The 21292-nt window shown below is 39.9% G+C and overlaps 1 protein-coding gene and 1 non-coding gene across 2 annotated transcripts; one reads left to right on the forward strand and one right to left on the reverse strand.

Moving 5' to 3' along the window:
* Window positions 1–18219: 18219 nt before the first annotated feature.
* On the reverse strand, window positions 18220–18864 carry LOC145046147 (uncharacterized). Its single transcript, XM_078994449.1, has one exon. It carries the CDS (start codon window positions 18862–18864, stop codon window positions 18220–18222), a length of 645 nt encoding a protein of 214 aa, XP_078850575.1.
* Window positions 18865–19756: 892 nt separating this feature from the next.
* LOC144999085 (small nucleolar RNA R71) lies at window positions 19757–19863 on the forward strand. Its single transcript, XR_013660610.1, has one exon. It is a non-coding gene; the product is annotated as a small nucleolar RNA R71 (small nucleolar RNA).
* Window positions 19864–21292: the final 1429 nt, after the last annotated feature.

A 21292-nucleotide genomic window follows, 5' to 3' on the forward strand; every position in this document is an offset into this window, starting at 1 on the left:
TAATAACATTATTACAAAAAGGTTTTCAATACATTACTTATCAGAATATTCCCAGGTCCATTTCATAAAACATAAACACGAGGAACGGTATGATCACGCCTTTGCCTTGCCACAACCTCCTGAAGAACCTAAACAACATTTTACCACAACTGTAAGCCCGAAATCTTAGTGAGATACCCCCAAAATACCAACCACATATACGCCCTTCCAGGCCACGACCTTCCGGTCCGAAACATATTTCCCTCCGGCCCATAACATATTGCCTTCCGGCCCATAACTTATTGCCTTCCTGACCATAACATAAAAAGCATACATAACATAACAGAGCATAGAACAGCCATGCATATCGGGTCAAACTCCAGTCTAAACAAGCCTGTGCACATAACATTCAATCATATAACTGTTCGCTGTCAACAAATCGATCAAGCAGATCACATAACATATCATTACCCTAACCAGGATACCGACCTAGCTGATCACTAGCATATATCACCCTACGTCTCAGTCAAGATACTACTTACACACATATGCCTTTCCAGGCCATGACCTTCCGGTCCACATAACGTAGAATGCCTTCCGACCCATATCATAATGCCTTCCGGCCCATATCAAGCAATACCATAACAAAAAACTACCCGGATTTCCATCCGGTAAAGGGTCGGCCTTGGTGCCGTAGACCCTATTGATATAGTGAGGATAAGTCACCTCGAACTGTCGGCTGAAAGGATAAGATCCCGCTGCTCCGAACTCCGACACGAACTCCTACACTGAACACCAAAACACTCAACTCAATATACATCCTTAATTTCCAAAATACCCCTGGACGACAACTGGTCAACCTTAGACAAAGTCAAAGTCAACCCCTGACTGACTCTACTCGCCGAGTCAACCCGATGACTCGCCGAGTCCCTAGCTCAGAACATCCCTCAACCCGCGACCTAACTCTCCGAGTCACCCCGAGACTAGTCGAGTCCAACAACTCTGAGTCCACTCGCACCCAACTCACCGAGTCATCCCTTGACTCACCGATTCTCGACTCAACCAGAAAATATTGGGACTCTTCGACAAGACTCGCCGAGTCCAAGAAAAGACTCGCCAAGTCTAAGGATATCTTCAATCTACTCGCCGAGTTGTTCATCCAACTCGTCGAGTTCCGACTTATCTTCAAGCAGCTCGTCGAGTCCACCCTTGTGACTCGCCGAGTACAACCGGTCTGAATCCAAACAGAAGTATTTTCAGGCCATGCAATTGATCCAAAACATAGATCTAGCCTCCTACAACCCATCCATCACGTAAAGTGGCAAACTTTACGTGAATCCAAAGAGATCTAGGCCTTATTCACTTTAGAGCTAGGGTTTGGGACATGATGGCTTCACTAAGCACTCAAACACAGGAACTTTAATGCACTCTAGGCCTTCAATATTCAAGATCTGAGGTAGCAACCTCAGATCTAACCTCCAAACTCCAAAACATACCAAGATATACTCCCCACAAACCCCAAAATGATAAATCCATTTGAGTGATAGCCCAAGAACGAGATATTACCTCAAAAGAATGCCCCAACTGCAATGAAACTCGAATCCAAGCAAATCCCTTTGATCCAAGCCTCTTCTCCTTCAGGATTTCTTCAACAAACACCTCCCTAAGCTCCAAATGCACTCCAATCTTCTTCAATCACGCTTTCTAGGGTTTCTGGACTTCAAGGGGGATCAAAGAGCCTGGGGAGAGGATATAATGTTCTTTAAATAGGGCTCATTCCCCGGATTTAGGGTTTTCTCCACTCAGCACCTACTCCCCGAGTCCATCTTTGGACTCGCCGAGTATGCCACCTGACTCGCGACCAAAGTCACGACCCTACTCGCCGAGTCCATCCATGGACTCGCCGAGTTGCCCTTCAAAATTTACACTTTTAGTCCTTCTACTCTACTCTTGCTATTCCGGGATGTTACAAGTTGTCTTTACTTATATATATTTTGGGCCCATGTTATATAATTTCACTGCAATTTATGCCTTTAAATGATTTACATGTTTAGCGATGCCTTAGTGGTTCACTTACATGTTCATTGGGCCTGGAATGGGATTATACCTTTCTTCGCGTAATTTCGATTAAGGATCTAGTGAGTTATGTCGGTTGGTACCTATTAAGTGTTTGATCGTAGCCTGTAATTATAACCAGAGTCTCTTGGAAGGAGACCGGGGATTTGTCTATAGATCCATACGGGGATGACACCCCACACCTGAGTTGTTTGCTACAGTTAGACTAACTCAGTCTATGGGTGACAAATTCCTTATAATCAAGAATTAAAACCGACCTCCAGAAATGCCAAGACAGGCGAAATTATCATTATTTAGTATGGTTATGATGGCTCACTTAGAGGAATTAATGTTATGAAGTTTACAGAATACCATTCTCTTTTCTCTTGGATTACTCAGAAACATTCTCATACTGGTACACAACCTCGGGGGCTGGTATGGTAGCTTTCTCTTTTACAGACAACATCGAATTATCTGGGAATTTTTTCTTTACATGCTCTTTACATTCTCTCTACATTCTCTTTAACCCTTTTAGACAAATAAACAATAACATACATGTATTAATACAAGATCTGACACAAACATAGTAAACAGTTTGTAGAAAATATAGGATTTTCTAGTGGTTTTCAAAGTTATACAAATTATTTTCACAAATATGCTTATGAACTCACCGATATTTTTATGTTGACCATTTTAAGAATAACTTGTATTCTCAGGAAACGGTTAAAGCAAGATGAATGAAACAAACTAATGGATATTGAGTTATATTTTGTTGCATCACTCTTACTGTTTTCACATGTAATATTCAAATATAATACTCGATGTAAACAATGAATGTTGTTATATTACATGTGTGATGATGATGATGTTATGTTTCAATTATATTCACTGTAATGATATTTCAAGATGAAGTCACGCGCAAGCCCCCGGATGTTTCCGCCGTCTAGTTCGGGAGTGTGACAGATTGGTATCAGAGCATTGTTTATAGCGAACTAGCATATCTAATCATACAAGATACGCAATTATAAATACAATGGGACTAAACAACTCTTAACATTATAATTAAAATACATACCTTTGTGTGCATTTTAGAATAACAACACAACAAGAACAGTAAAAGACTTTGGAGGATTTGAACATCGCTATTAAACTCGGGCAGTTATGTAATCGTATTGGGGGTGAATGTAGTCTGATCAACTACATTCATTCAAAATACGATCAACATGTGTTCGGGAGTAATTGTGATAGACAATTAATAATAAAATTACCATTTAATTATCCAAAAAGATTATAGAACCAAACCTAAAGAAAATTAAATTAATATAGTAGTAACTGGTATGCTATTTGTTTCTAGTACTTATACCCCTTCGTGCAATACACTATACCTGATTATCATTAGCCAGGAAACCCCTATCTCCATAGTCAAGGAATAGTCGAGTGGCTCGACTCAGAGGAGGAACACGAAGTAGAACTTGTAGATGGACCCGCCGAGTCAATAGTGGACCTCGAAGAGGAAGCGCTTGAGGGCAATGGTGATGATGACTCGGATGCAGAATCCGAAGTCATCAACCCTCCATGTAAAGCTAGAGTACAGACTTATCTTGTAGGGCCCGATGGCCCCATGCCCCACTTGGGCACACCATATTTGGAGATAGAGTCACCAGCAGGGGATACGACCACACTACGGTAGGAATCGAGGTCTCTTCGATCTTAATCATAGAGGACCAGCTGACCGGGTCCTCCCAGTCATGGTCCAACGCACCCGAGGTATTGATAACCAAGCTCAGTACACACCAAATCGAATGGACCAAATGCGGTTTGCTATTGAGAGAGATGAGAGAGAAACACAGGAAGTGAACGAAGACTCCTGAGCAAGACAACTAATTTGGGAGGTACGACTACGAGATACCGAGCAACAAGTAGCTCGTCTCCGAGGTGCATCCACTTCATCAGCACCACCATCAGACACTTTTTGCCACAATTAGGATTAGCTTTTTCTTTTCTCCCCCTACTATCCGATATGACACTCTTTCGTGTACTAATGAAACAATTATCTGCAATCTTTATTTCATGTTATTGCATAAATTCAATTATTGGCACAACCAAACGCTCGAAACTGCTATATACTTAAGGATCTCGAAACCAAAACAAGCTATATACTCTAAGGATAGAAGTAACGATCGTGCCAAATCTGTGATTACCTACTATTATAAATGCATCATAGGGACGTAGAAGGAAACAATGAGAATTGTACGACGAGACGCGATATTTATAAAGTACAACCCGGAATGACGATCATTACTGATGATCTGGCTTATCAACATACTACAGGAAAATGCCATCCCGCAGGAATAACAAGCGCATCCACGAGACACCGCTCCTGCATATGGACTCTGCTACATTCCAAGCTGCTATAACAGCAGCAGTAACCGCTGCTAAGGCACAAATCAACCCAAACAACACCAATGGTGGTGGAAATAGCATTGACAACTCCAGCCGAAGGGACAAGCTATTGGGTTTTGAGCATTCTAACACTCCTATGGTGTATATGCAACCCTAAATACCTTGGATATATAGTTTCTCTAATATACATGCAGATACTAATATTCCAAGGTATTACCCTATCTAGCATACAATCATAGATACTTGGGTAATAATATAGATAGAATACCTACCTCTTGTAGTGTAGCTTGACTCCATGGGGCTTGAGTGCCTAGTTCCTCAAATGTGACACGTCAAATGGCTCACAAAACATCAAATGCTCTTAGAATAACTTAGAAAGAAATCCACACTTCATGAAATCGGCTAGCCCTTCTTTTACACACCCTAGTATCCGTTTTTGGTAAATAATATGATGCTTATGTTGGAATAGTGTCTAAGGCTGCAACTATATTTGGTAAGTACTTGACCCGATTGAGCATGGTCCTTTTGGGTTGCCTTCACCATAGCAACTTGACAGGATGATTTACAATTAGAGAAGAAATATTATAAGGAATAATAATATTGTTATTTGATTAATATAAGTCATAAATTAATTAGGAATTAATTTGGTGACTTAAAGTGATTAATTAAATAGAAGGGCATAAACTGTCAAGTGTATGATAATTGTACTTTGGGCTATAATCCCTTATGGATAAGGGGTGGATGGTTTTGGGGATTTGGATAGACCTTGAAAATTGTCCAAGTCTTGTCATTAGGGTATTGGAATGCTTAGAGCCTAAGTTATCCAATTAGGGTTTAAGGGTGAAACCCAATGAGCCGTACAAGTATAAATAGACGCTAGGGGTGATGGAAATTGACACCCTTGTCTGTAAAGGAACCCTGGCCGATTTCTTCCTCCCCTCTTCTCTCTCTATAATCATCCTCTTGCTAGTTGGTGTTTGTAAGCCATTAGAGGAGTGACAATTGTGACTCTAAGCTCCAAGGACAAGAAGATTCAAGCAAACAACTTAAGGTAATCTTCTAGATCTGTTTTCTTATGTTATTACCTTGATCTATTGTTCAAAAGTCTTGGATTCAATGCATGCTCAATTAGAGAAACCTAGATCCAAGCATTAGGGTTTGTATGTACACATAGGAATGTTCATATGGCCAAAACCCATCTGCTTATATAGTGTGTTACAATTAGGGTTACACCATGTAAACCCTAATTGTAATGACCTTTCATTTTCATGATCCATGGGTTATGTAACCTCCATAGAGCATCCATGCAGCATCTTATGGGTTTAACCCAACTTGATTATCCATGGAGCCTTGGCCCACTATATAAGTTATGGATGATTTACACAATCAACCCATATATTTAATTAGTCTTCTTTTGATCACATAATTAATTATAAATTAATTCTTGATCAATATTAATTAAATATTATTATTCTTATTATTAAATATTATATATATATATATATATATATCTATATATATATATATATATATATATATATATGTGTGTGTGTGTGCGTGTGTGTGTATGTATGTATAATTAAAATGCTAGTCTTACTGTTAGTAAGCCTCATTCACGAAGCCGGTCTATAAGGTTGCTGCCTATAAAATGGTGCTTAATGGGTGTACACTCACACCTACCGCTTGCTTGATCGGTGGAGGGTCGTTAGCCGAACGGGTAGGATAGGGCAATCTCATATCCTCATTAAAAGTATGATATGAAATACAAAGTAACTACATGTTTTTCAAAAAAAATAAATCCCAATCCTAGTTACTTTAGGAAAAGTGAATTGATGCAATCCCATGAAATTACACTTTGCACCCTCGCTAAGAAGTTAGTGGAGCGTGTGTGGTTTACCGGCACACTAATTGGTTCTAAGCAAAGGTGGCAAAGGGTGATTCATTGTTTATCATAGTTCGATGGAGCGTGTGGGGTTAACCGACACATTGAATGGGTGATTGTTACAATTAAGGCACCATGTGAATTTGCATGGTAATTCACACCCACTTTGTGATCCTCGGTATCCCAGTCACAAACGAGAGGGGCATATCGAGATTTAAACATGCCATTGAAAAGTTTCAATGAATCTCATCCAAACCTAGGAATGCTCAATACATTTAGAACTTAAAGTTATTTTTTCATGGTGTAGAATTAGTGAATCGTCATTCACTTACCTTCAAATTGTTTGCATGTTAGATTACGGCATCCCTTTTCTAATATGTCAATATTGTTGTTGGATCCTAGCCCTAATTTTATCATTGGGTGATAATTAGGGATTCAAATTCTAATCTATCTTTGTCCTTTCTATTTGTAGATGTCGAACGTCAACAACGCCGCTGCTAGCTCGTTCACATTGATGAGCCTTTGCCAAAAGGTGACTTTCGATGGGATGAACTTTAACGAATGGATAAGATACATTCGCACGATTGCTCGCTATGAGGACAAGGAATATGTCCTCGATGAGAAGCTCGAGAAGATCAATCCTGAAATCGCTACTCCGGCTGAAATCACCACGTTTGAAACTCATGAGTGTGATGCAACGAAGTTTCATTGCATCATGATAGCCACTATGAACTCCGAATTCCAAAAGTCCTACGAGGACATGTATCCGTACGAAATGCACCAAGAATTGTTAGAGAGATACCACCAAAGCGCGAGACAGGAACGTTACGAGATCTTCACTAACATGATCTCCGCTAAAATGGGTCACGGTGAATCTCTAACCGTGCACCTGGAAAAGATGCAAAGGTATGTCGATCGTCTTCGCAAGTTGAATGTTGACTTTGGGGAAGACTTAGAAATCGACATGGTGCTTCACTCCTTGCCTTCGTGTCACAACCAATTTAGGATGACCTACCTCAATAAACAAAGAAGAGGTCACCATAAGTAAGCTCCAAGGTCTCCTTAGGGTTGCTGAGAGCAATCTCAAGGACAAGTCCGTTGCACCCACTCCCAATCCACCCGCTGCTCCTTTTTTGGCCATTGGGCAAGGAGGAGGCAAGAAGAGGAAAGCTCCGTCTAAGAGCTACCGCAAGGGAAAGTCCCGAGATGGTTCCTCCTCTACTGGGACCAAAGATGATCCTGCTAAGACTACCTTTAACCCAAAGGAGGTAGAGTGCCACCATTGCCAAACAATAGGGCATTGGAAGAGAAGCTGCCCAGAGTACCTGCAAGCTATCAAGGTTGGAAAGATCAAGCTGTCTTTCGCAAGTATTTATACAATTAAATCTAATGATTCATCTCATGCTATTTCTTGGGTCCTCGATACCGGATGTGGTTACCAAATTTGTTTTGAATGGTAGGGATTAAGAAGAAATAGGGATGTGGAGCATGGAAGAATAAATCTAATCATGGGGAATAGAAGATCGTCGCCTGTGACCAAGATTGGAGTGTATTCTCTAGTCCTTAGGAATGGTTTATGTTTAGATTTGAACAATTGTTGCTATTCACCATAAATGGCAAGAAACATCATTTCATTTCATGGTTTGTTTAGACAAGGATTTAGATTTTCTTTTAATAGTGAGAATGGTTCTATTTGTGCTTATCTAAATGGTGTCTTATATTTTGAAGCAATACCATGTAATGGAATTTATGAAACTGTTATGATTGTAGATAATCTAGGAAATGATGTTTTATGCATGGATTCTTCCAATAGTATGGATAGAGCATCCTTGTGGCATTGTCGTCTTGGATATGTCAACAAGAAGCGCATAGCCCAACTCCAAAAGGATGGAGTGTTGGAGTCATTCAACCTTAGGGAAGATGACACATGTGAATCTTGTCTACTTGGAAAGATGACCAAGTCACCCTTCACTAGTGCATGTAAAAGGGGTAAGGGTCTATTGGACCTCGTACATATCGATGTATGTGGACCGTTTAGATCAACCACAAAGGATGGGAACCGCTTCTATGTGACTTTTACCGATGACTATAGTTGATATGGGTATATCTACTAAATCAAACAAAAGTCAGAAACATTTGAAAAGTTCAAAGAGTTCAAGAATGAAGTGGAGAATCTGTTGGGCAGGAAAATCCAGATGCTTCGATCCGATCGAGGAGGAGAGTACGTAAGTCTTGAATTCCACGACTATCTAAAAGAGTGTGGAATAGTTTCACAATTAACGCCACCACAATTGAATGGTGTGGAAAAAAGGCATAATCGAAGCTTGTTAGACATGGTCCGCTCTATGATGAGTCGTGCTTCACTATCTATCTCATTCTGGGGGTATGCCTTAGAGACTGCCGCCCATATCCTTAACCGAGTCCCTAATAAGAATGTTGCCAAAACAACTCACGAGATGTGGACTGGGAAAGTGACCTCGTTAGCACATATCACGACAATCTCGAACCACGTAGTGAGCGATGTATTTTCATTGGCTACCCGCAAAAATCCTTTGGATATCTCTTCAATAGACCGAAGGATAATGTTGTCTTTGTTGCGAGGAGAGGAGTTTTCCGAGAGCGACAAATCATAAGCCAAGGAGACAGTGGGAGGCAAATCGAGCTTGAAGAGATTCAAGAGTCGATAGATCAAGGAACATCTACCGCTGGCCCTCAACCCGAGGAGGAAATTCCGGTTGAACCGATTGATGAGTCCTTACCTCTTAGACGTTTTGAAAGAGTTAGAGTTCAACCCCAGTTTTATGGTTTTCATATTACTACCGAACGGGACAAATATATTAGTGATGGTGCACTAATAAACCTAGATGAACCTAATATCTATAAGGAAGCCATGGCAGGCCTGGATTCTGCAAAATGGAAAGAGGCAATGGACAGGGAGATCCAATCCATGTATGACAACCAAGTTTGGAATTTGGTTGATTATGTGCCCGGAAGTAAGACCGTTGGGTGCAAATGGATCTTCAAGAAGAAGACCGATGTGGATGGAAACGTACACACATATAAGGCGTGATTGGTTGCGAAGGGCTTTACTCAAACTCCTGAAGTTGACTATGATGAGACCTTCTCACCAGTTGCGATGATAAAATCTATTAGAGTAATGCTAGTAATTGCCGCATTTTATGATTATGAGATTTGGCAAATGGATATGAAAACTGCTTTTCTTAATGGGAAGTTGGTTGAGGATGTTTACATGGCTCAGCCAGAGTGTTTTGTTGATCCGAAGCATCCAAATAGAGTGTGTAAGCTTGAGAAGTCCATTTATGGACTTAAACAAACGTCTGGCAGATGGAATCTTTGCTTCGATGATAAAGTTAAAGAGTTTGGATTTGTACGAAGTGAAGATGAATCATGTGTAAATATCAAAGCCAGGGGGAGTATAGTCAGCTTTCTCGTTTTGTATGTCGATGACATACTGCTCATAGGAAACGACATCTCGACACTGCAGGAGGTGAAGTCCTGGCTCGGGAAGTGCTTCGCTATGAAGGACCTCAGAGAGGCTTCCTTTAATTTGGGAATAAGGATGGTGAGAGAACGAAGTAAGAGACTAATAGGACTTTGTCAGAATACTTACTTAGATAAAGTACTAAAACGTTTTAGTATGGAAAACTCGAAGAAGGGAGAATTACCGATACAATATAATGCCAAGTTGAGGAAGACTCAAAGTCCGAGTACCGAAGCCGAAATAGCAGAAATGAGTCGAGTACCATACGCTTCCTGATGTGTCTAAAATGCACTTGTTTTATCCATACTTTTTATTAATAAATTTAGCACACAAAGGCAGTGAACCTGTCTTTTAGTGGTATAGTTGAGTAAGTAAGGTGTCGAACTCAGGGAACGGAAAATTAAACTAATAACTAATTTTAACTAAAACAATTAATGAAAGTAAAAGGGTTTTCTTCTAGTTTTGCAAGACTAGAAACTTAAGTACACTTAATTAACTAAATAACTAAAGCAAACAACTAATTCACAAAATTTGATAAAGATGTTTCTATTTAGGTTCAACCAATTCACTCCTATGGTTATTTGTATTTATCATAGATTAATTGTTATTGGCTACCAATTATAGTGGTTAGGTTCATGTTCATTACTCCTAACCCTTAGACAATTAGCTAATTTAAGTGGAGATCAAGTGTTTAAACTAATTAATTTCCTAGATTAATAATTTGGATTAAATAAGATTTGTAGTGGTCAATTAAGTTACTAATTCAATTAACCTCTTGTTTGATGGTTTCTCAAACAAGCTCACACATTAATCTTTCTACTGTCTTATAAATCTTAGTTTCATAATCATTACTCCTAAGCATATGGTTAAGTGTTCACATAGACATATGAGGTTAACAACTAAGAGATGTTCATGCAGCCTAATTGTCTTCCAATTAACAGAAAATAGTAGTGATTAATGCAGAGGGTTCTTTAACAAACTTAATTTAATAGATCACCAATAAACAATCAAACAAAAACTAAGAATTAAACCATAGGAGTTCCTTGGTATTCCCCAAACAGAAACAAAATCTTATTTAGATCATAGTTCCAGTAAAAACAAACACAAAAACAAGTTTAACTAGATTAAACATATTCAATTCCTAAATCTAAGTGGTAGGATTAACCTAGTTGCTTGAATTCTTCAAGAGATTGAAGATTAGAATTCCTCAGCATCTTCTAGGGTTCTTAATCGCAGCTTTACCTTCAAAAATCGCCAGGAAAATTGTCCCATTGGATAAAGACTCGGTTTTTATAGATATCTCAAAACAGGGTGTACTCAGCGAGTAGCAGACGCAACTCGTCGAGTATGTGCATAGTTATCCGTCTTAAATCAGGAGTCGTAGCTATCTTCAAGAATATTCTGATGAACTCGCCAATTAGGCTCGTGTACTCGCCGAGTAGATGGGCTTTTGTCCCTCAATCTTCATTCTTTAGTCTTCAATTGTTTTCCCTTGTTCCCTTTCACTCCCAAGCATGTCTTCTGGACTGAAAACAAAATTCAAACAGTTTTAAGTACCTTTTGTCCACATTATTCACATAATTAGTTAAAAATGATTAAAAATGTATACTAAATAATTAACTAATTATGCACATATCAAAACACCCCACACTTGACTTTTGCTTGCCCCCATGCAAAACTAAATTTTAAGCATATTAGAATCACATATGACAACTCCAATCTAACCCAGCCATTATGCCAAGACCGCAACGCATGCATTTGTGTCTAAAATTTTTCCTAAGGACCCCCCATACTCCAAATACTCACAATCATCATAAACATTCGCCCACTCACCCCGAACTATGCCCATTTTATGCAACCCTCCGAATCCATCCTCAAAAAACCTCTTACCCTCAAGGTGTTTTTAGTTGAGCAACCCAAGCATACATAATCTAGACAATTACAATTTATAATACCACATTGGAGCTCTTTTGAATTCTTCACTTCCTTCATAATTTGATCTTTGATTTCTTTGAATTCACCACCTTTATTGTTTGATTTTTGGTATCTTCAACTTCTTGAATTTCTTGGAATTTTGATCTTTAGATCTTCACTTTATTTTCTCCAAAATTCTTACAACTTTTCTTGTAATTCTCTCTTTTTTTTATTTTTTACATGTATTCCTCACTTTTTTCACTGAAAACCCTACATGCTTAAGCAGGGGCGCTCAACCTCAACCTTTATTGGCTAACGATAACAATTTTCTTGGATACATTTCAGGTTTAGGTTGCTAATCGTATTGCATCCCTCAGGCTAAGCGAGGTCGTGTTTTTGTCTCATGATTTGACTGGAATAAGGAAGCCACAAATGCACTAGAATGTATATAGGCTCAACCAAACATTTGGGTTTTCATGCAATTATCAACACAATTATAACATGGAATCCTAATTTGCTTTTACCAAAATTTTCTAAATTAAATCCCAAAGTAATATTTTTGGTATGCAACAATTTTTTTTTAAATTAGCCTAAATTAAGATTCTAAATTGTCTAATATGTGACCAACCCCCTACCCCACACTTATTTTATGCAATGCCCTCATTGCATATTATGCAAATATAGAGAGAGAATTGGAACAAACTCCCCTGGGGTAGCAGTCGATAGGTTGATACTCTCTTCTTCATCTCCTTCTTTTCTTGACTTTAGCCATGGGAACAGCTCATCCATGGCTCGGGTGTCATGCATCTCGTGTGGTGGAATGCTCGAAAATTTCACGGAACAAGTTCGTTAGAAAATCTCAAGTGGCAATTCCACACAAAAAGTGGGTAAATGTTGAAGTGAAAGTGCTCAAAGCAGTTCTGGAAATTGAAAATTGGCAGTCTACTCGGTGAGTAGTAGCGTGGACTCGTCGAGTAGCTCTTGATTTAGAACGATATCGTGTAACATCTCAGGTACTCGTCGAGTAGAGTTTGTGCACTCGGCGAGTAGGTGCTGTTTTTCCAAAACTGATCTAACTGATGCTTCTTTCTCGACTCTCACGTACTCAATCCTAAGGACAAAACTCCATATTTTTCTTGAAAATCTCTCATTCCTTTCTTGACCCTCACAAATTGGTATGCTTCCTTATCTTCTACCCCTGAAAAATAAACAACTAAAAGTGACAATAATAACTAACCCAAAATAAAAATCATCCAAGTGTTTGGCAATTTGTTCAAACATAACAAAACATCATAAAAAAAATAAAAACATAAAAGAAAATTCTTCATTCTTCATCATCCATGCCAGCTCCTCCCGCGCCACTTCCTCCTTCTCCATCTCTTCTCCTCATTCTCTCATCCCAATTCATGATATATGGATAGTTGGGTTCGGGTCTCAGGGCAATGTGCATCTGTTGAAAAAGGTATTCAAAAGATTGATTAGTGTAATTCACCCCTTGCCCAATGTCATCCAAGTAGTGTCGGTACTGCAATTGGTTCAATCCATCATTGTCCTCCTCCACCAGAATAACCGGTGGATCTTCCCGGACCCGCTCACTACGTTGTCGGACCCGCCTTCTCGGCTCCTCGGGAACTGCCAGCTCGTCTTCATGTGGAATAGTGAATGAGTCGCCAAACTTCTCGACTATCCGAGCCCTCGGATATAGTGCAGTGTTGAATGGTGGAGGGTGGATAACCGTGAGTGCCCAAGCTTGTGGAAAATCTAGGACCCCAAATGACTTGGCCAGCCGAGTGATAAACATGCCTCCATTGATTTTTGAATTGATTTTTTCTTTTACTTCCCCTTCAGCAAGGAATTTTGCAATGCAGTAGGGAAGGTTGCAAAAAGCGTCGGGAGTAATGATGCACCATAGGTAGAAGATGTCAAGGGTTGGGACCTTGTCCCAATCCTTCCGCAAGTTTATAGTACTAGCCACAAATCGGTGAATAAGCCGGTGGATTGGTGAGCGAATGTGGCCCTCTTGAGCGGTGGAAGGGATATAAACTCGGTTAGCGATCGTGTTCCACCATGTAGAAGCTACCACTTCCTTGGGAAGTTCCTTATGATAGTTTTCCAAGAAAGCTTCAAAGTATTCAGTCATCATCATGTCTGAATCATAAACTTCTAACCTCCAAGAGAACTCAACATTGTTGCATTGTCACAGCTCCCCACCCAAAAAAAAAAGAGATTGTGTTGGGATTATAAAACTCACTACCACCTCGAAATGAGATGGTAGCGAAAAATTCCCAACACAACTCAGCATATACAGGCTCTTGAATCTTGAATAATTGTAACCACCCATCACATGTGATGGTGGCATACCCTAGATAGCAGTCCTTCACCAAGTAAGCTGTAAGTTCCTCTTCCAATCCAACATTTCCCAACCACCCCCAGTCAACTGCATTTGGTAGATGAATTTCCTTTTGTCTGAGTGCCTCCAACCTGTTTAGGGCCCTTGTTTTTGATGACTTAGAAGTGATTTGTTGAAAAGAAAGCCATGGCATATCACTTTGGCTTACCCCACGAGAAGAATGCCCCCTTCTGGCCATGATACCTACATACAAACATCAAAAACACACAAACAAACAATACCCAGTAATTAAAAACGAAAAAAAAAAAAATTGGGTTTGCATAGTCATCTACTCGCCGAGTACACGACCTACTCGGCGAGTAGGATGAACATCGGGACTGTTTGGGTGCCGGATCTGTATAGATTGTCCAAAAATCCAAAATTTTCATAGGGTTTTGCTGCAATGACTTATCTAACCGTAAATACTGAAGAATTCCTCCAAATATTACCTAATTTATGACTAAATCAAAACCCTAGAATTTGATGAAACCCCCCAAATCCGAAATCAAGCAAAATCGGGGCGAATCCATGATAAAGATCGAACCTTTCATTAGTTTATAGTGTAAAGATGTTACCTTTTTCCTTGAATGATGAAGATTGAGTGGAAAATTTGAAGAAAATCTCACAAAATCGCTGGATGCTTGAGAAGTTGCTGTACACGGCGAGTATGGAGTTGAAATGGTGAAAACCCTCTTTTTTACAGATTTATATTTTACCCATGCAAATTGGCTACTCGCCGAGTAGAACGGTTCTACTCGCCGAGTATAAGTGCCATTACGCTTTATATCAGGCTAAACAGGCAGGTACTCACCGAGTATACGTGCCTACTCGGCGAGTAAACCTTGCAGATTGAAAAAATTGTGATAATTTTGAAAAATTAATGTATTTTCTCATGTTTTTAAGCCATCCACCCCACACTCTAGGCATTTCTTGTCCTCAAGCAGTTATGTTCTTAAAAGTAGCTGAAGAAAAGGGAAAAAATGAAAATAAAGAAAAGGAAAGAAAATGCAAACTTGAGACTCGGGTTGCCTCTCGAGAAGTGCTTCTTTTTAGGGAGTCATTAGTTGGACTCCTCCCCTTCTACGTGGTTGCAAACCCTTCCAGCAGTGGCAACTCTTCCATTCCTTCATTCCGGGGGACTCCTTCTTCATACTTTTTGACCCTATGACCATTGACCTTGAAAGGCATGCCATCTCTTGATAATAGCTCTATAGCACCATGTGGAAACACCGTCTTCACCAGAAAAGGACCATCCCACCTTGACTTGAGTTTTCCCGAGAAAAGCTTTAATCGTGAATTGAAGAGAAACACTTTTTGGCCTTCATGAATTTCTTTATCTTTTATCCTTTTGTCATGCCACTTCTTGGTCTTCTCTTTACAAATCCATGAACTAGAGTATGCATCATTCCTTAGCTCTTCAAGAGCATTCATTTGCTTCAACCGGTTGGTCTTTAGTTCCTCCATGTTGAAGTTACACCTCTTTAAAGCCCAAAATGCCTTATGCTCTAGTTCTACCGGTAAATTGCATTGCTTTCCATAAACTAACCTATATGGTGTAGTACCGATAGGTGTTTTGAAAGCTATACGAAGAGCCCATAGTGCATCATCTAGCTTATCCGACCATTCCTTGCGGTTGCTCCCCACCGATTTCTCCAAAATTCGCTTTAAAGCTCGATTTGTCACTTCGGTTTGTCCACTAGTTTGTGAATGGTATGATGTGGAAAACTTATGGGTAACCCCATATTTCTTTAACACCTTTTCCAATTGGTCATTGGCAAAATGTGTTCCTCGGTCACTTATAAGAGCTTTCGGGACTCCAAAACGTGAAAATAATTTCTTTAAAAACCGCACCACTACCCGACCTTTGTTTGTTCGTAATGCTTGTGCCTCCACCCATTTGGATACATAATCAACTGCCACTAATATGTATTTGTTTCCTTTGGACATGGGAAATGGTCCCATGAAGTCAATTCCCCACACATCAAACACCTCGCACACTTGGATACTATGTTGTGTCATTTCATTTCGAGATTAAATGTTTCCCACTCTTTGACAAGCATCACATTCTTTGACAAATTGGGTTGCATCTTTAAAAATTGTGGGCCAATAGAACCCAATGTCAAAGATCTTCTTTGCAGTGTAGTGTGCTCCATGATGTCCACCCGTGGGCCCGCTATGACAATTCTCTAATATTTTCCGGCTTTCCTTCCCGAATACGCCTCTTCGTATGATCCCATCCGCACAGCTCCGGAAGAGGTATGGCTCATCCCAAAAGTAATATTTTAATTCAACAAAGAATTTCTTCTTTTGTTAACTGGTAAAATCTTTCGGGATGTATTTTGTAGCTAAATAATTAGCGATGTCTGCGAACCATGGCTCTTCTCCTACTATCACCATGATGTATTCGTCCGGGAAGTCATCTCCAACTTTATCTTCTTGCAATTGCGGGTTCTCAAGCCTTGACAAGTGGTCAGCTGCTACATTCTTCATTCCCTTCTTGTCTCGTTTCTCTATGTCGAATTCTTGAAGAAGTAGCACCCATCGTATCATTCTTGGCTTAGCATCCGGTTTGGAAAACAAATACTTGATAGCCGAGTGGTCAGTAAAAACAGTAGTTTTAGATAAAACCAAGTAAGGACGGAATTTGTCAAAGGCATACACCACAGCTAATAACTCTTTTTCAGTGGTGGTGTAGTTTTATTGGACTGGGTTTAGAGTCTTGCTAGCATAATATATGGGTTGAAAGTGCTCATCAACCCTTTGACCAAGGACAGGTCCTAATGCATAGTCACTAGCATCACACATAATCTCAAAGGGTAAGTTCCAATTTGGTGCAATCATGATCGGGGAATTAGTTAGTTTTTCCTTTAAAAATTCAAATGCCTCTAAACACTCTTTAGTAAAATTAAATGGTGCATCTTTTAGTAGTAGTTGTGGTAGAGGTCTAGTTATTTTGGAAAAATCTTTTATGAAACGCCGGTAAAACCCCCCGTGGCCTAGAAAACTCCTAATGCCCTTCACAATAGTTGGTGGGGGTAATTTGGCAATGGTGTCAATCTTTGCCCGATCCACTTCAATTCCCTTTTTGGAAACTTTATGGCCCAAAACTATACCCTCCTTGACCATAAAGTGACATTTCTCCCAATTGAGGACCAAGTCGGTTTTTTCACACCTAGCAAGCATTATGTAAAGCTTTATGAGACAATCATCGAAAGAAGATCCAAAAACGGAAAAGTCATCTATAAAAACTTCCATGAATTTTTCCACCATATCGTGGAATATGGCTGTCATACACCTTTGAAAAGTTGCGGGTGCATTGCATTAACCCAAAAGGCATGTGTCTATAGGCAAGAGTCCCACTTGGGCAAGTGAATGTGGTCTTTTTCTTGGTCCATCTAGAAAGCAATAATAGCTATGACCCGATAGTCTTTCTAACATTTGATCAATAAAAGGTAAGGGAAAATGGTCTTTATGAGTGGCATTGTTTAACTTTTGATAATCGATGCACACTCTCCAACCGGTTACCGTTCGTGTCGGGATTAGGTCGTTCTTTTCGTTGGTTATGACCGTCATCCCTCCTTTCTTGGGCACCATTTGGACCGGACTCACCCATGGACTATCGGAAATGGAATAAATAATTCCTGCATCTAAGAGTTTGACCACTTCCTTCTTGACTACTTCTTGCATGTTCGGGTTCAACCTTCTTTGCTGTTGTACAACTGGCTTTGCTCCTTCTTCCAAATTGATCTTGTCGAAGAAATAGGATGGGCTTATTCCCTTGATGTCGGTGATGCTCCATGCTATGGCCCGTTTCTGCTTCTTTAACACTTGCACGAGCTCTTCCTTTTCAGAATTGGATAGGTCAGAGGCTATAATTACTGGGTTTTGGTTTCCTTCTTCAAGAAAAGCATACTCCAAATGTTCTGGTAAAGTTTTGAGCTCCGTTCCTTTTTTCTGAGTGTTGGACTCGCCGAGTGCAGGTAGGGTACTCGGCGAGTTGGTGGTTGTATTCACGACTTCTGACTTTTCTTCAGAGGAACTCGGTGAGTAGATCGGTCCTACTCGGCGAGTAGGACTGTCAGTTTGTTTCACCAATTATTCATACTCTGCTTCTTCCAACAGTATTTCAATTTCCATTAAGTATTTTTCTGGATCAAATGCTTCATCATAAGCTGTAAACTTGTTGGAATCTTCACTTATGTCTTCCTCCAATAATTCGTCAAGCATATCGATTGAGAAATCCGTGTCGTCACTGCTCCTAGAATACTTTATAGCTTGGTCTACCCCGAATGTGACTAAATCTTCTCCTACCCGCAAGGTGAGCTTTGAGTCCCTCATGTCTACTATAGCGCTTGCCATGTTGAGGAAGGGCCTTCCAAGGATGATTGGAACTTGTGGATCCGCCTCAATGTATAGAATGATGAAATCAGCGGGAAAGACGAATTTGTGCACCTTCACTAGTAAGTCTTCGCATATGCCTCTTAGGAAGGTGACTGTCTTGTTTGCCAAGTGTATTGCCATGCGAATTGGCCTTGGCTCCGGGAGATCCAGGTTCTTAAAGAATGAGTATGACATTACGTTCACACTTGCTCCCGAATCAGCTAAGGCATGAATAGCAGCCAAGTTGCCGAATTGGCAAGGTAAAGTCAAACTCCCCGGATCACCTTTCTTCTTTGGTAGCTTATTTAGCATAGCAGTAGAGAAGTTTTCATTGAGTACTACCTTCTTCACTTCTTCCATCATCCTTCTATTGGTGAGAAGTTCCTTAAGGAACTTTGCATATTTGGGCATTTGCATGATGGCTTCAATGAAGGGTATGTTGATTTGAAGAGTCTTGATATGATATAGAAACTTATGATACTCCTCTTCCTGCTTCTCCTTCTTAGCTCGGGTTGGGTATGGCATTGGAGGCTGGTAAGGCTTTTCAGGAACCTGCTCGTTGGTTTTTAATGGTGTACTCACTGAGTCCATATGAGGTACTCGACGAGTAGAACTGTCAGATTGTATATTTTGGCTTTCTGCTTGCTTTTATGCCTCCTCCTTCTGTGAATCCTTTGATGCTTCAGTCCGAATAGGTGCCAGGGGAGAAATTTGGTGAGCATTTCTTCCAAGCTTGGCTTCCTTTCTTGCACCGGCTCCTCCTTTTGGTAGAACCCTCTCCATTTTTTGTATATACCTATCCTCCTTGGCTTTCTTGTACTCTTCATAAGGGAGCCACTCTTTCGTTTGTTTGCACCAGGCTTCATCATATCGGTCTCCACTTGAGTAACACACTTGCGCCTTCTTGTTTCCATTCTCATCTAAATCGCAGTCTCTAGTGAGGTGAGGCCCATTGCAGTTTTCACAACCCACGCAAATAGCATGGATCGTTTGATCCATTTTATCCATTCTCCTATCCATGGTTTTTAGCATGGCCATGACCGCGGATAAGTCTTCAGTAGTAGCATAAGTGGCTCCCATGGTGACATCATGTCTAGTGTTGTGGTATTCTCTAGAGTGTTTAGACAATTCTTCAATCAATTCTTTGATCACTGGGGGTGGCTTCCTTGTGAGCGGGCCTTGCGAGTCTAGTAACTGCCTGATTGTGACATTAACTCCATCATAAAAGATGGAGACTTCTTGCTGGCTGTTTAGGTCATGGTGTGGGCAGTTTCTTAGTAAGCTCTTGTACCTCTCCCATGCTTCGTATAACGACTCTCCAGCTTGTTATTCAAAGTTAGCAATGACCTTCTTCAACTTGGCTATCATGGAAGGTGGGAAAAAGTGATCAATGAATTCTTCCTTCATCTTAGCCCAAGTGGTGACTGATCCGGGGAGGAAGTGACTTGAGCCAGTCTTTTGCAGCACCTTTGAACTTCACCGGAAGCATACGAAGTAGTTGAGTCTCGCGGGACACATTTGGAATATTGAAGTAATCAGCTACATCATTGACTTCATCCAAATGCTTGTAGGAATCTTCATAATCTTTTCCATAAAAAGGTATTTCATTAATTGAAGCTAGGATATGACCCTTTAGCTCGAAGGTAGCAGTCGCGGGAAATGCGGGTTGCACAAGTCCCGGGACAGTGTCGTCGCACATCCTCTTCTTCCATTCTCCCATGGGGATTTCATCAATGTTAGCCATTATGAAAGCTAACTCTTCCTCGGATTCGGTTTCGTGCTCGTATGTAGGCTCCTCTTCTACCTTTGTCTCGTACTCGATATCTTCTTGAATTGGATCTTCGATTATCAACGAGGCACTGGATGCTCCTGATTTGCTGCTCTTCTTTTTCCCAAAAATAGTCTTCACATTGGACAAAGGTGACTTCTTTGGTGTACTTGAGCTCTCCACGTCCTTTCCTGTGTTCCATTTCAATGCAGATTCGGGATCTTCAAACGGGGGTAACAGTGGGGTGTTTGATTCTCTGGTCATGAAAGTCCTGAAATAAATAGAATAAAAGCGTAAAAAGAACAAAAAAAATGTACTAAAAAATCGAAAATTAATTACTAAATAAGCTGGTACTCGCCGAGTAGGTGCGACTGCACTCGGCGAGTATTAGTGTGATTTTGAAAAAAATTTAAACTTAATATTAAAACTAAAAGAGACGCTAGAACCTAATTACTAAATACTAAATTGAAATAAATGAACTCTATGCAAGTAAACTCACACAAAGGATCAAAAAAATTAGGAATTAGATTAATTATTTAGAACCGTTCCCCGGCAACGACGCCAAAAACTTGATGTGTGTAAAATGCACTTGTTTTATCCCTACTTTTTATTAATAAATTTAGCACACAAAGGCAGTGAACCTGTCTTTTATTGGTATAGTTTAGTAAGTAAGGTGTCGAACTCAGGGAACGGAAAATTAAACTAATAACTAATTTTAACTAAAACAATTAATGAAAGTAAAAGGGTTATCTTCTAGTTTTGCAATACTAGAAACTTAAGCACACTTAATTAATTAAATAACTAAAACAAACAACTAATTAACCAAATTTGATAAAGATGTTTCTATTTAGGTTCAACCAATTCACTCGTATTGTTATTTGTATTTATGATAGATTAATTGTTATTGGCTAACAATTATAGTGGTTAGGTTCATGTTCATTACTCCTAACCCTTAGACAATTAACTAATTTAAGCTGTGATCAAGTGTTTAAACTAATTAATTTCCTAGATTAATAATTT

The sequence above is a fragment of the Lactuca saligna genome, chromosome 5 (assembly GCF_052625555.1).
Source record: "Lactuca saligna cultivar CGN05327 chromosome 5, ASM5262555v1, whole genome shotgun sequence".
Classification (NCBI taxonomy): domain Eukaryota; kingdom Viridiplantae; phylum Streptophyta; class Magnoliopsida; order Asterales; family Asteraceae; genus Lactuca; species Lactuca saligna.

Excerpts from the sequence above, each read along its gene's own strand:
- LOC145046147 (XM_078994449.1), bottom strand. The coding sequence starts at position 18,864 with ATGGAAGAAGTGAAGAAGGTAGTACTCAATGAAAACTTCTCTACTGCT.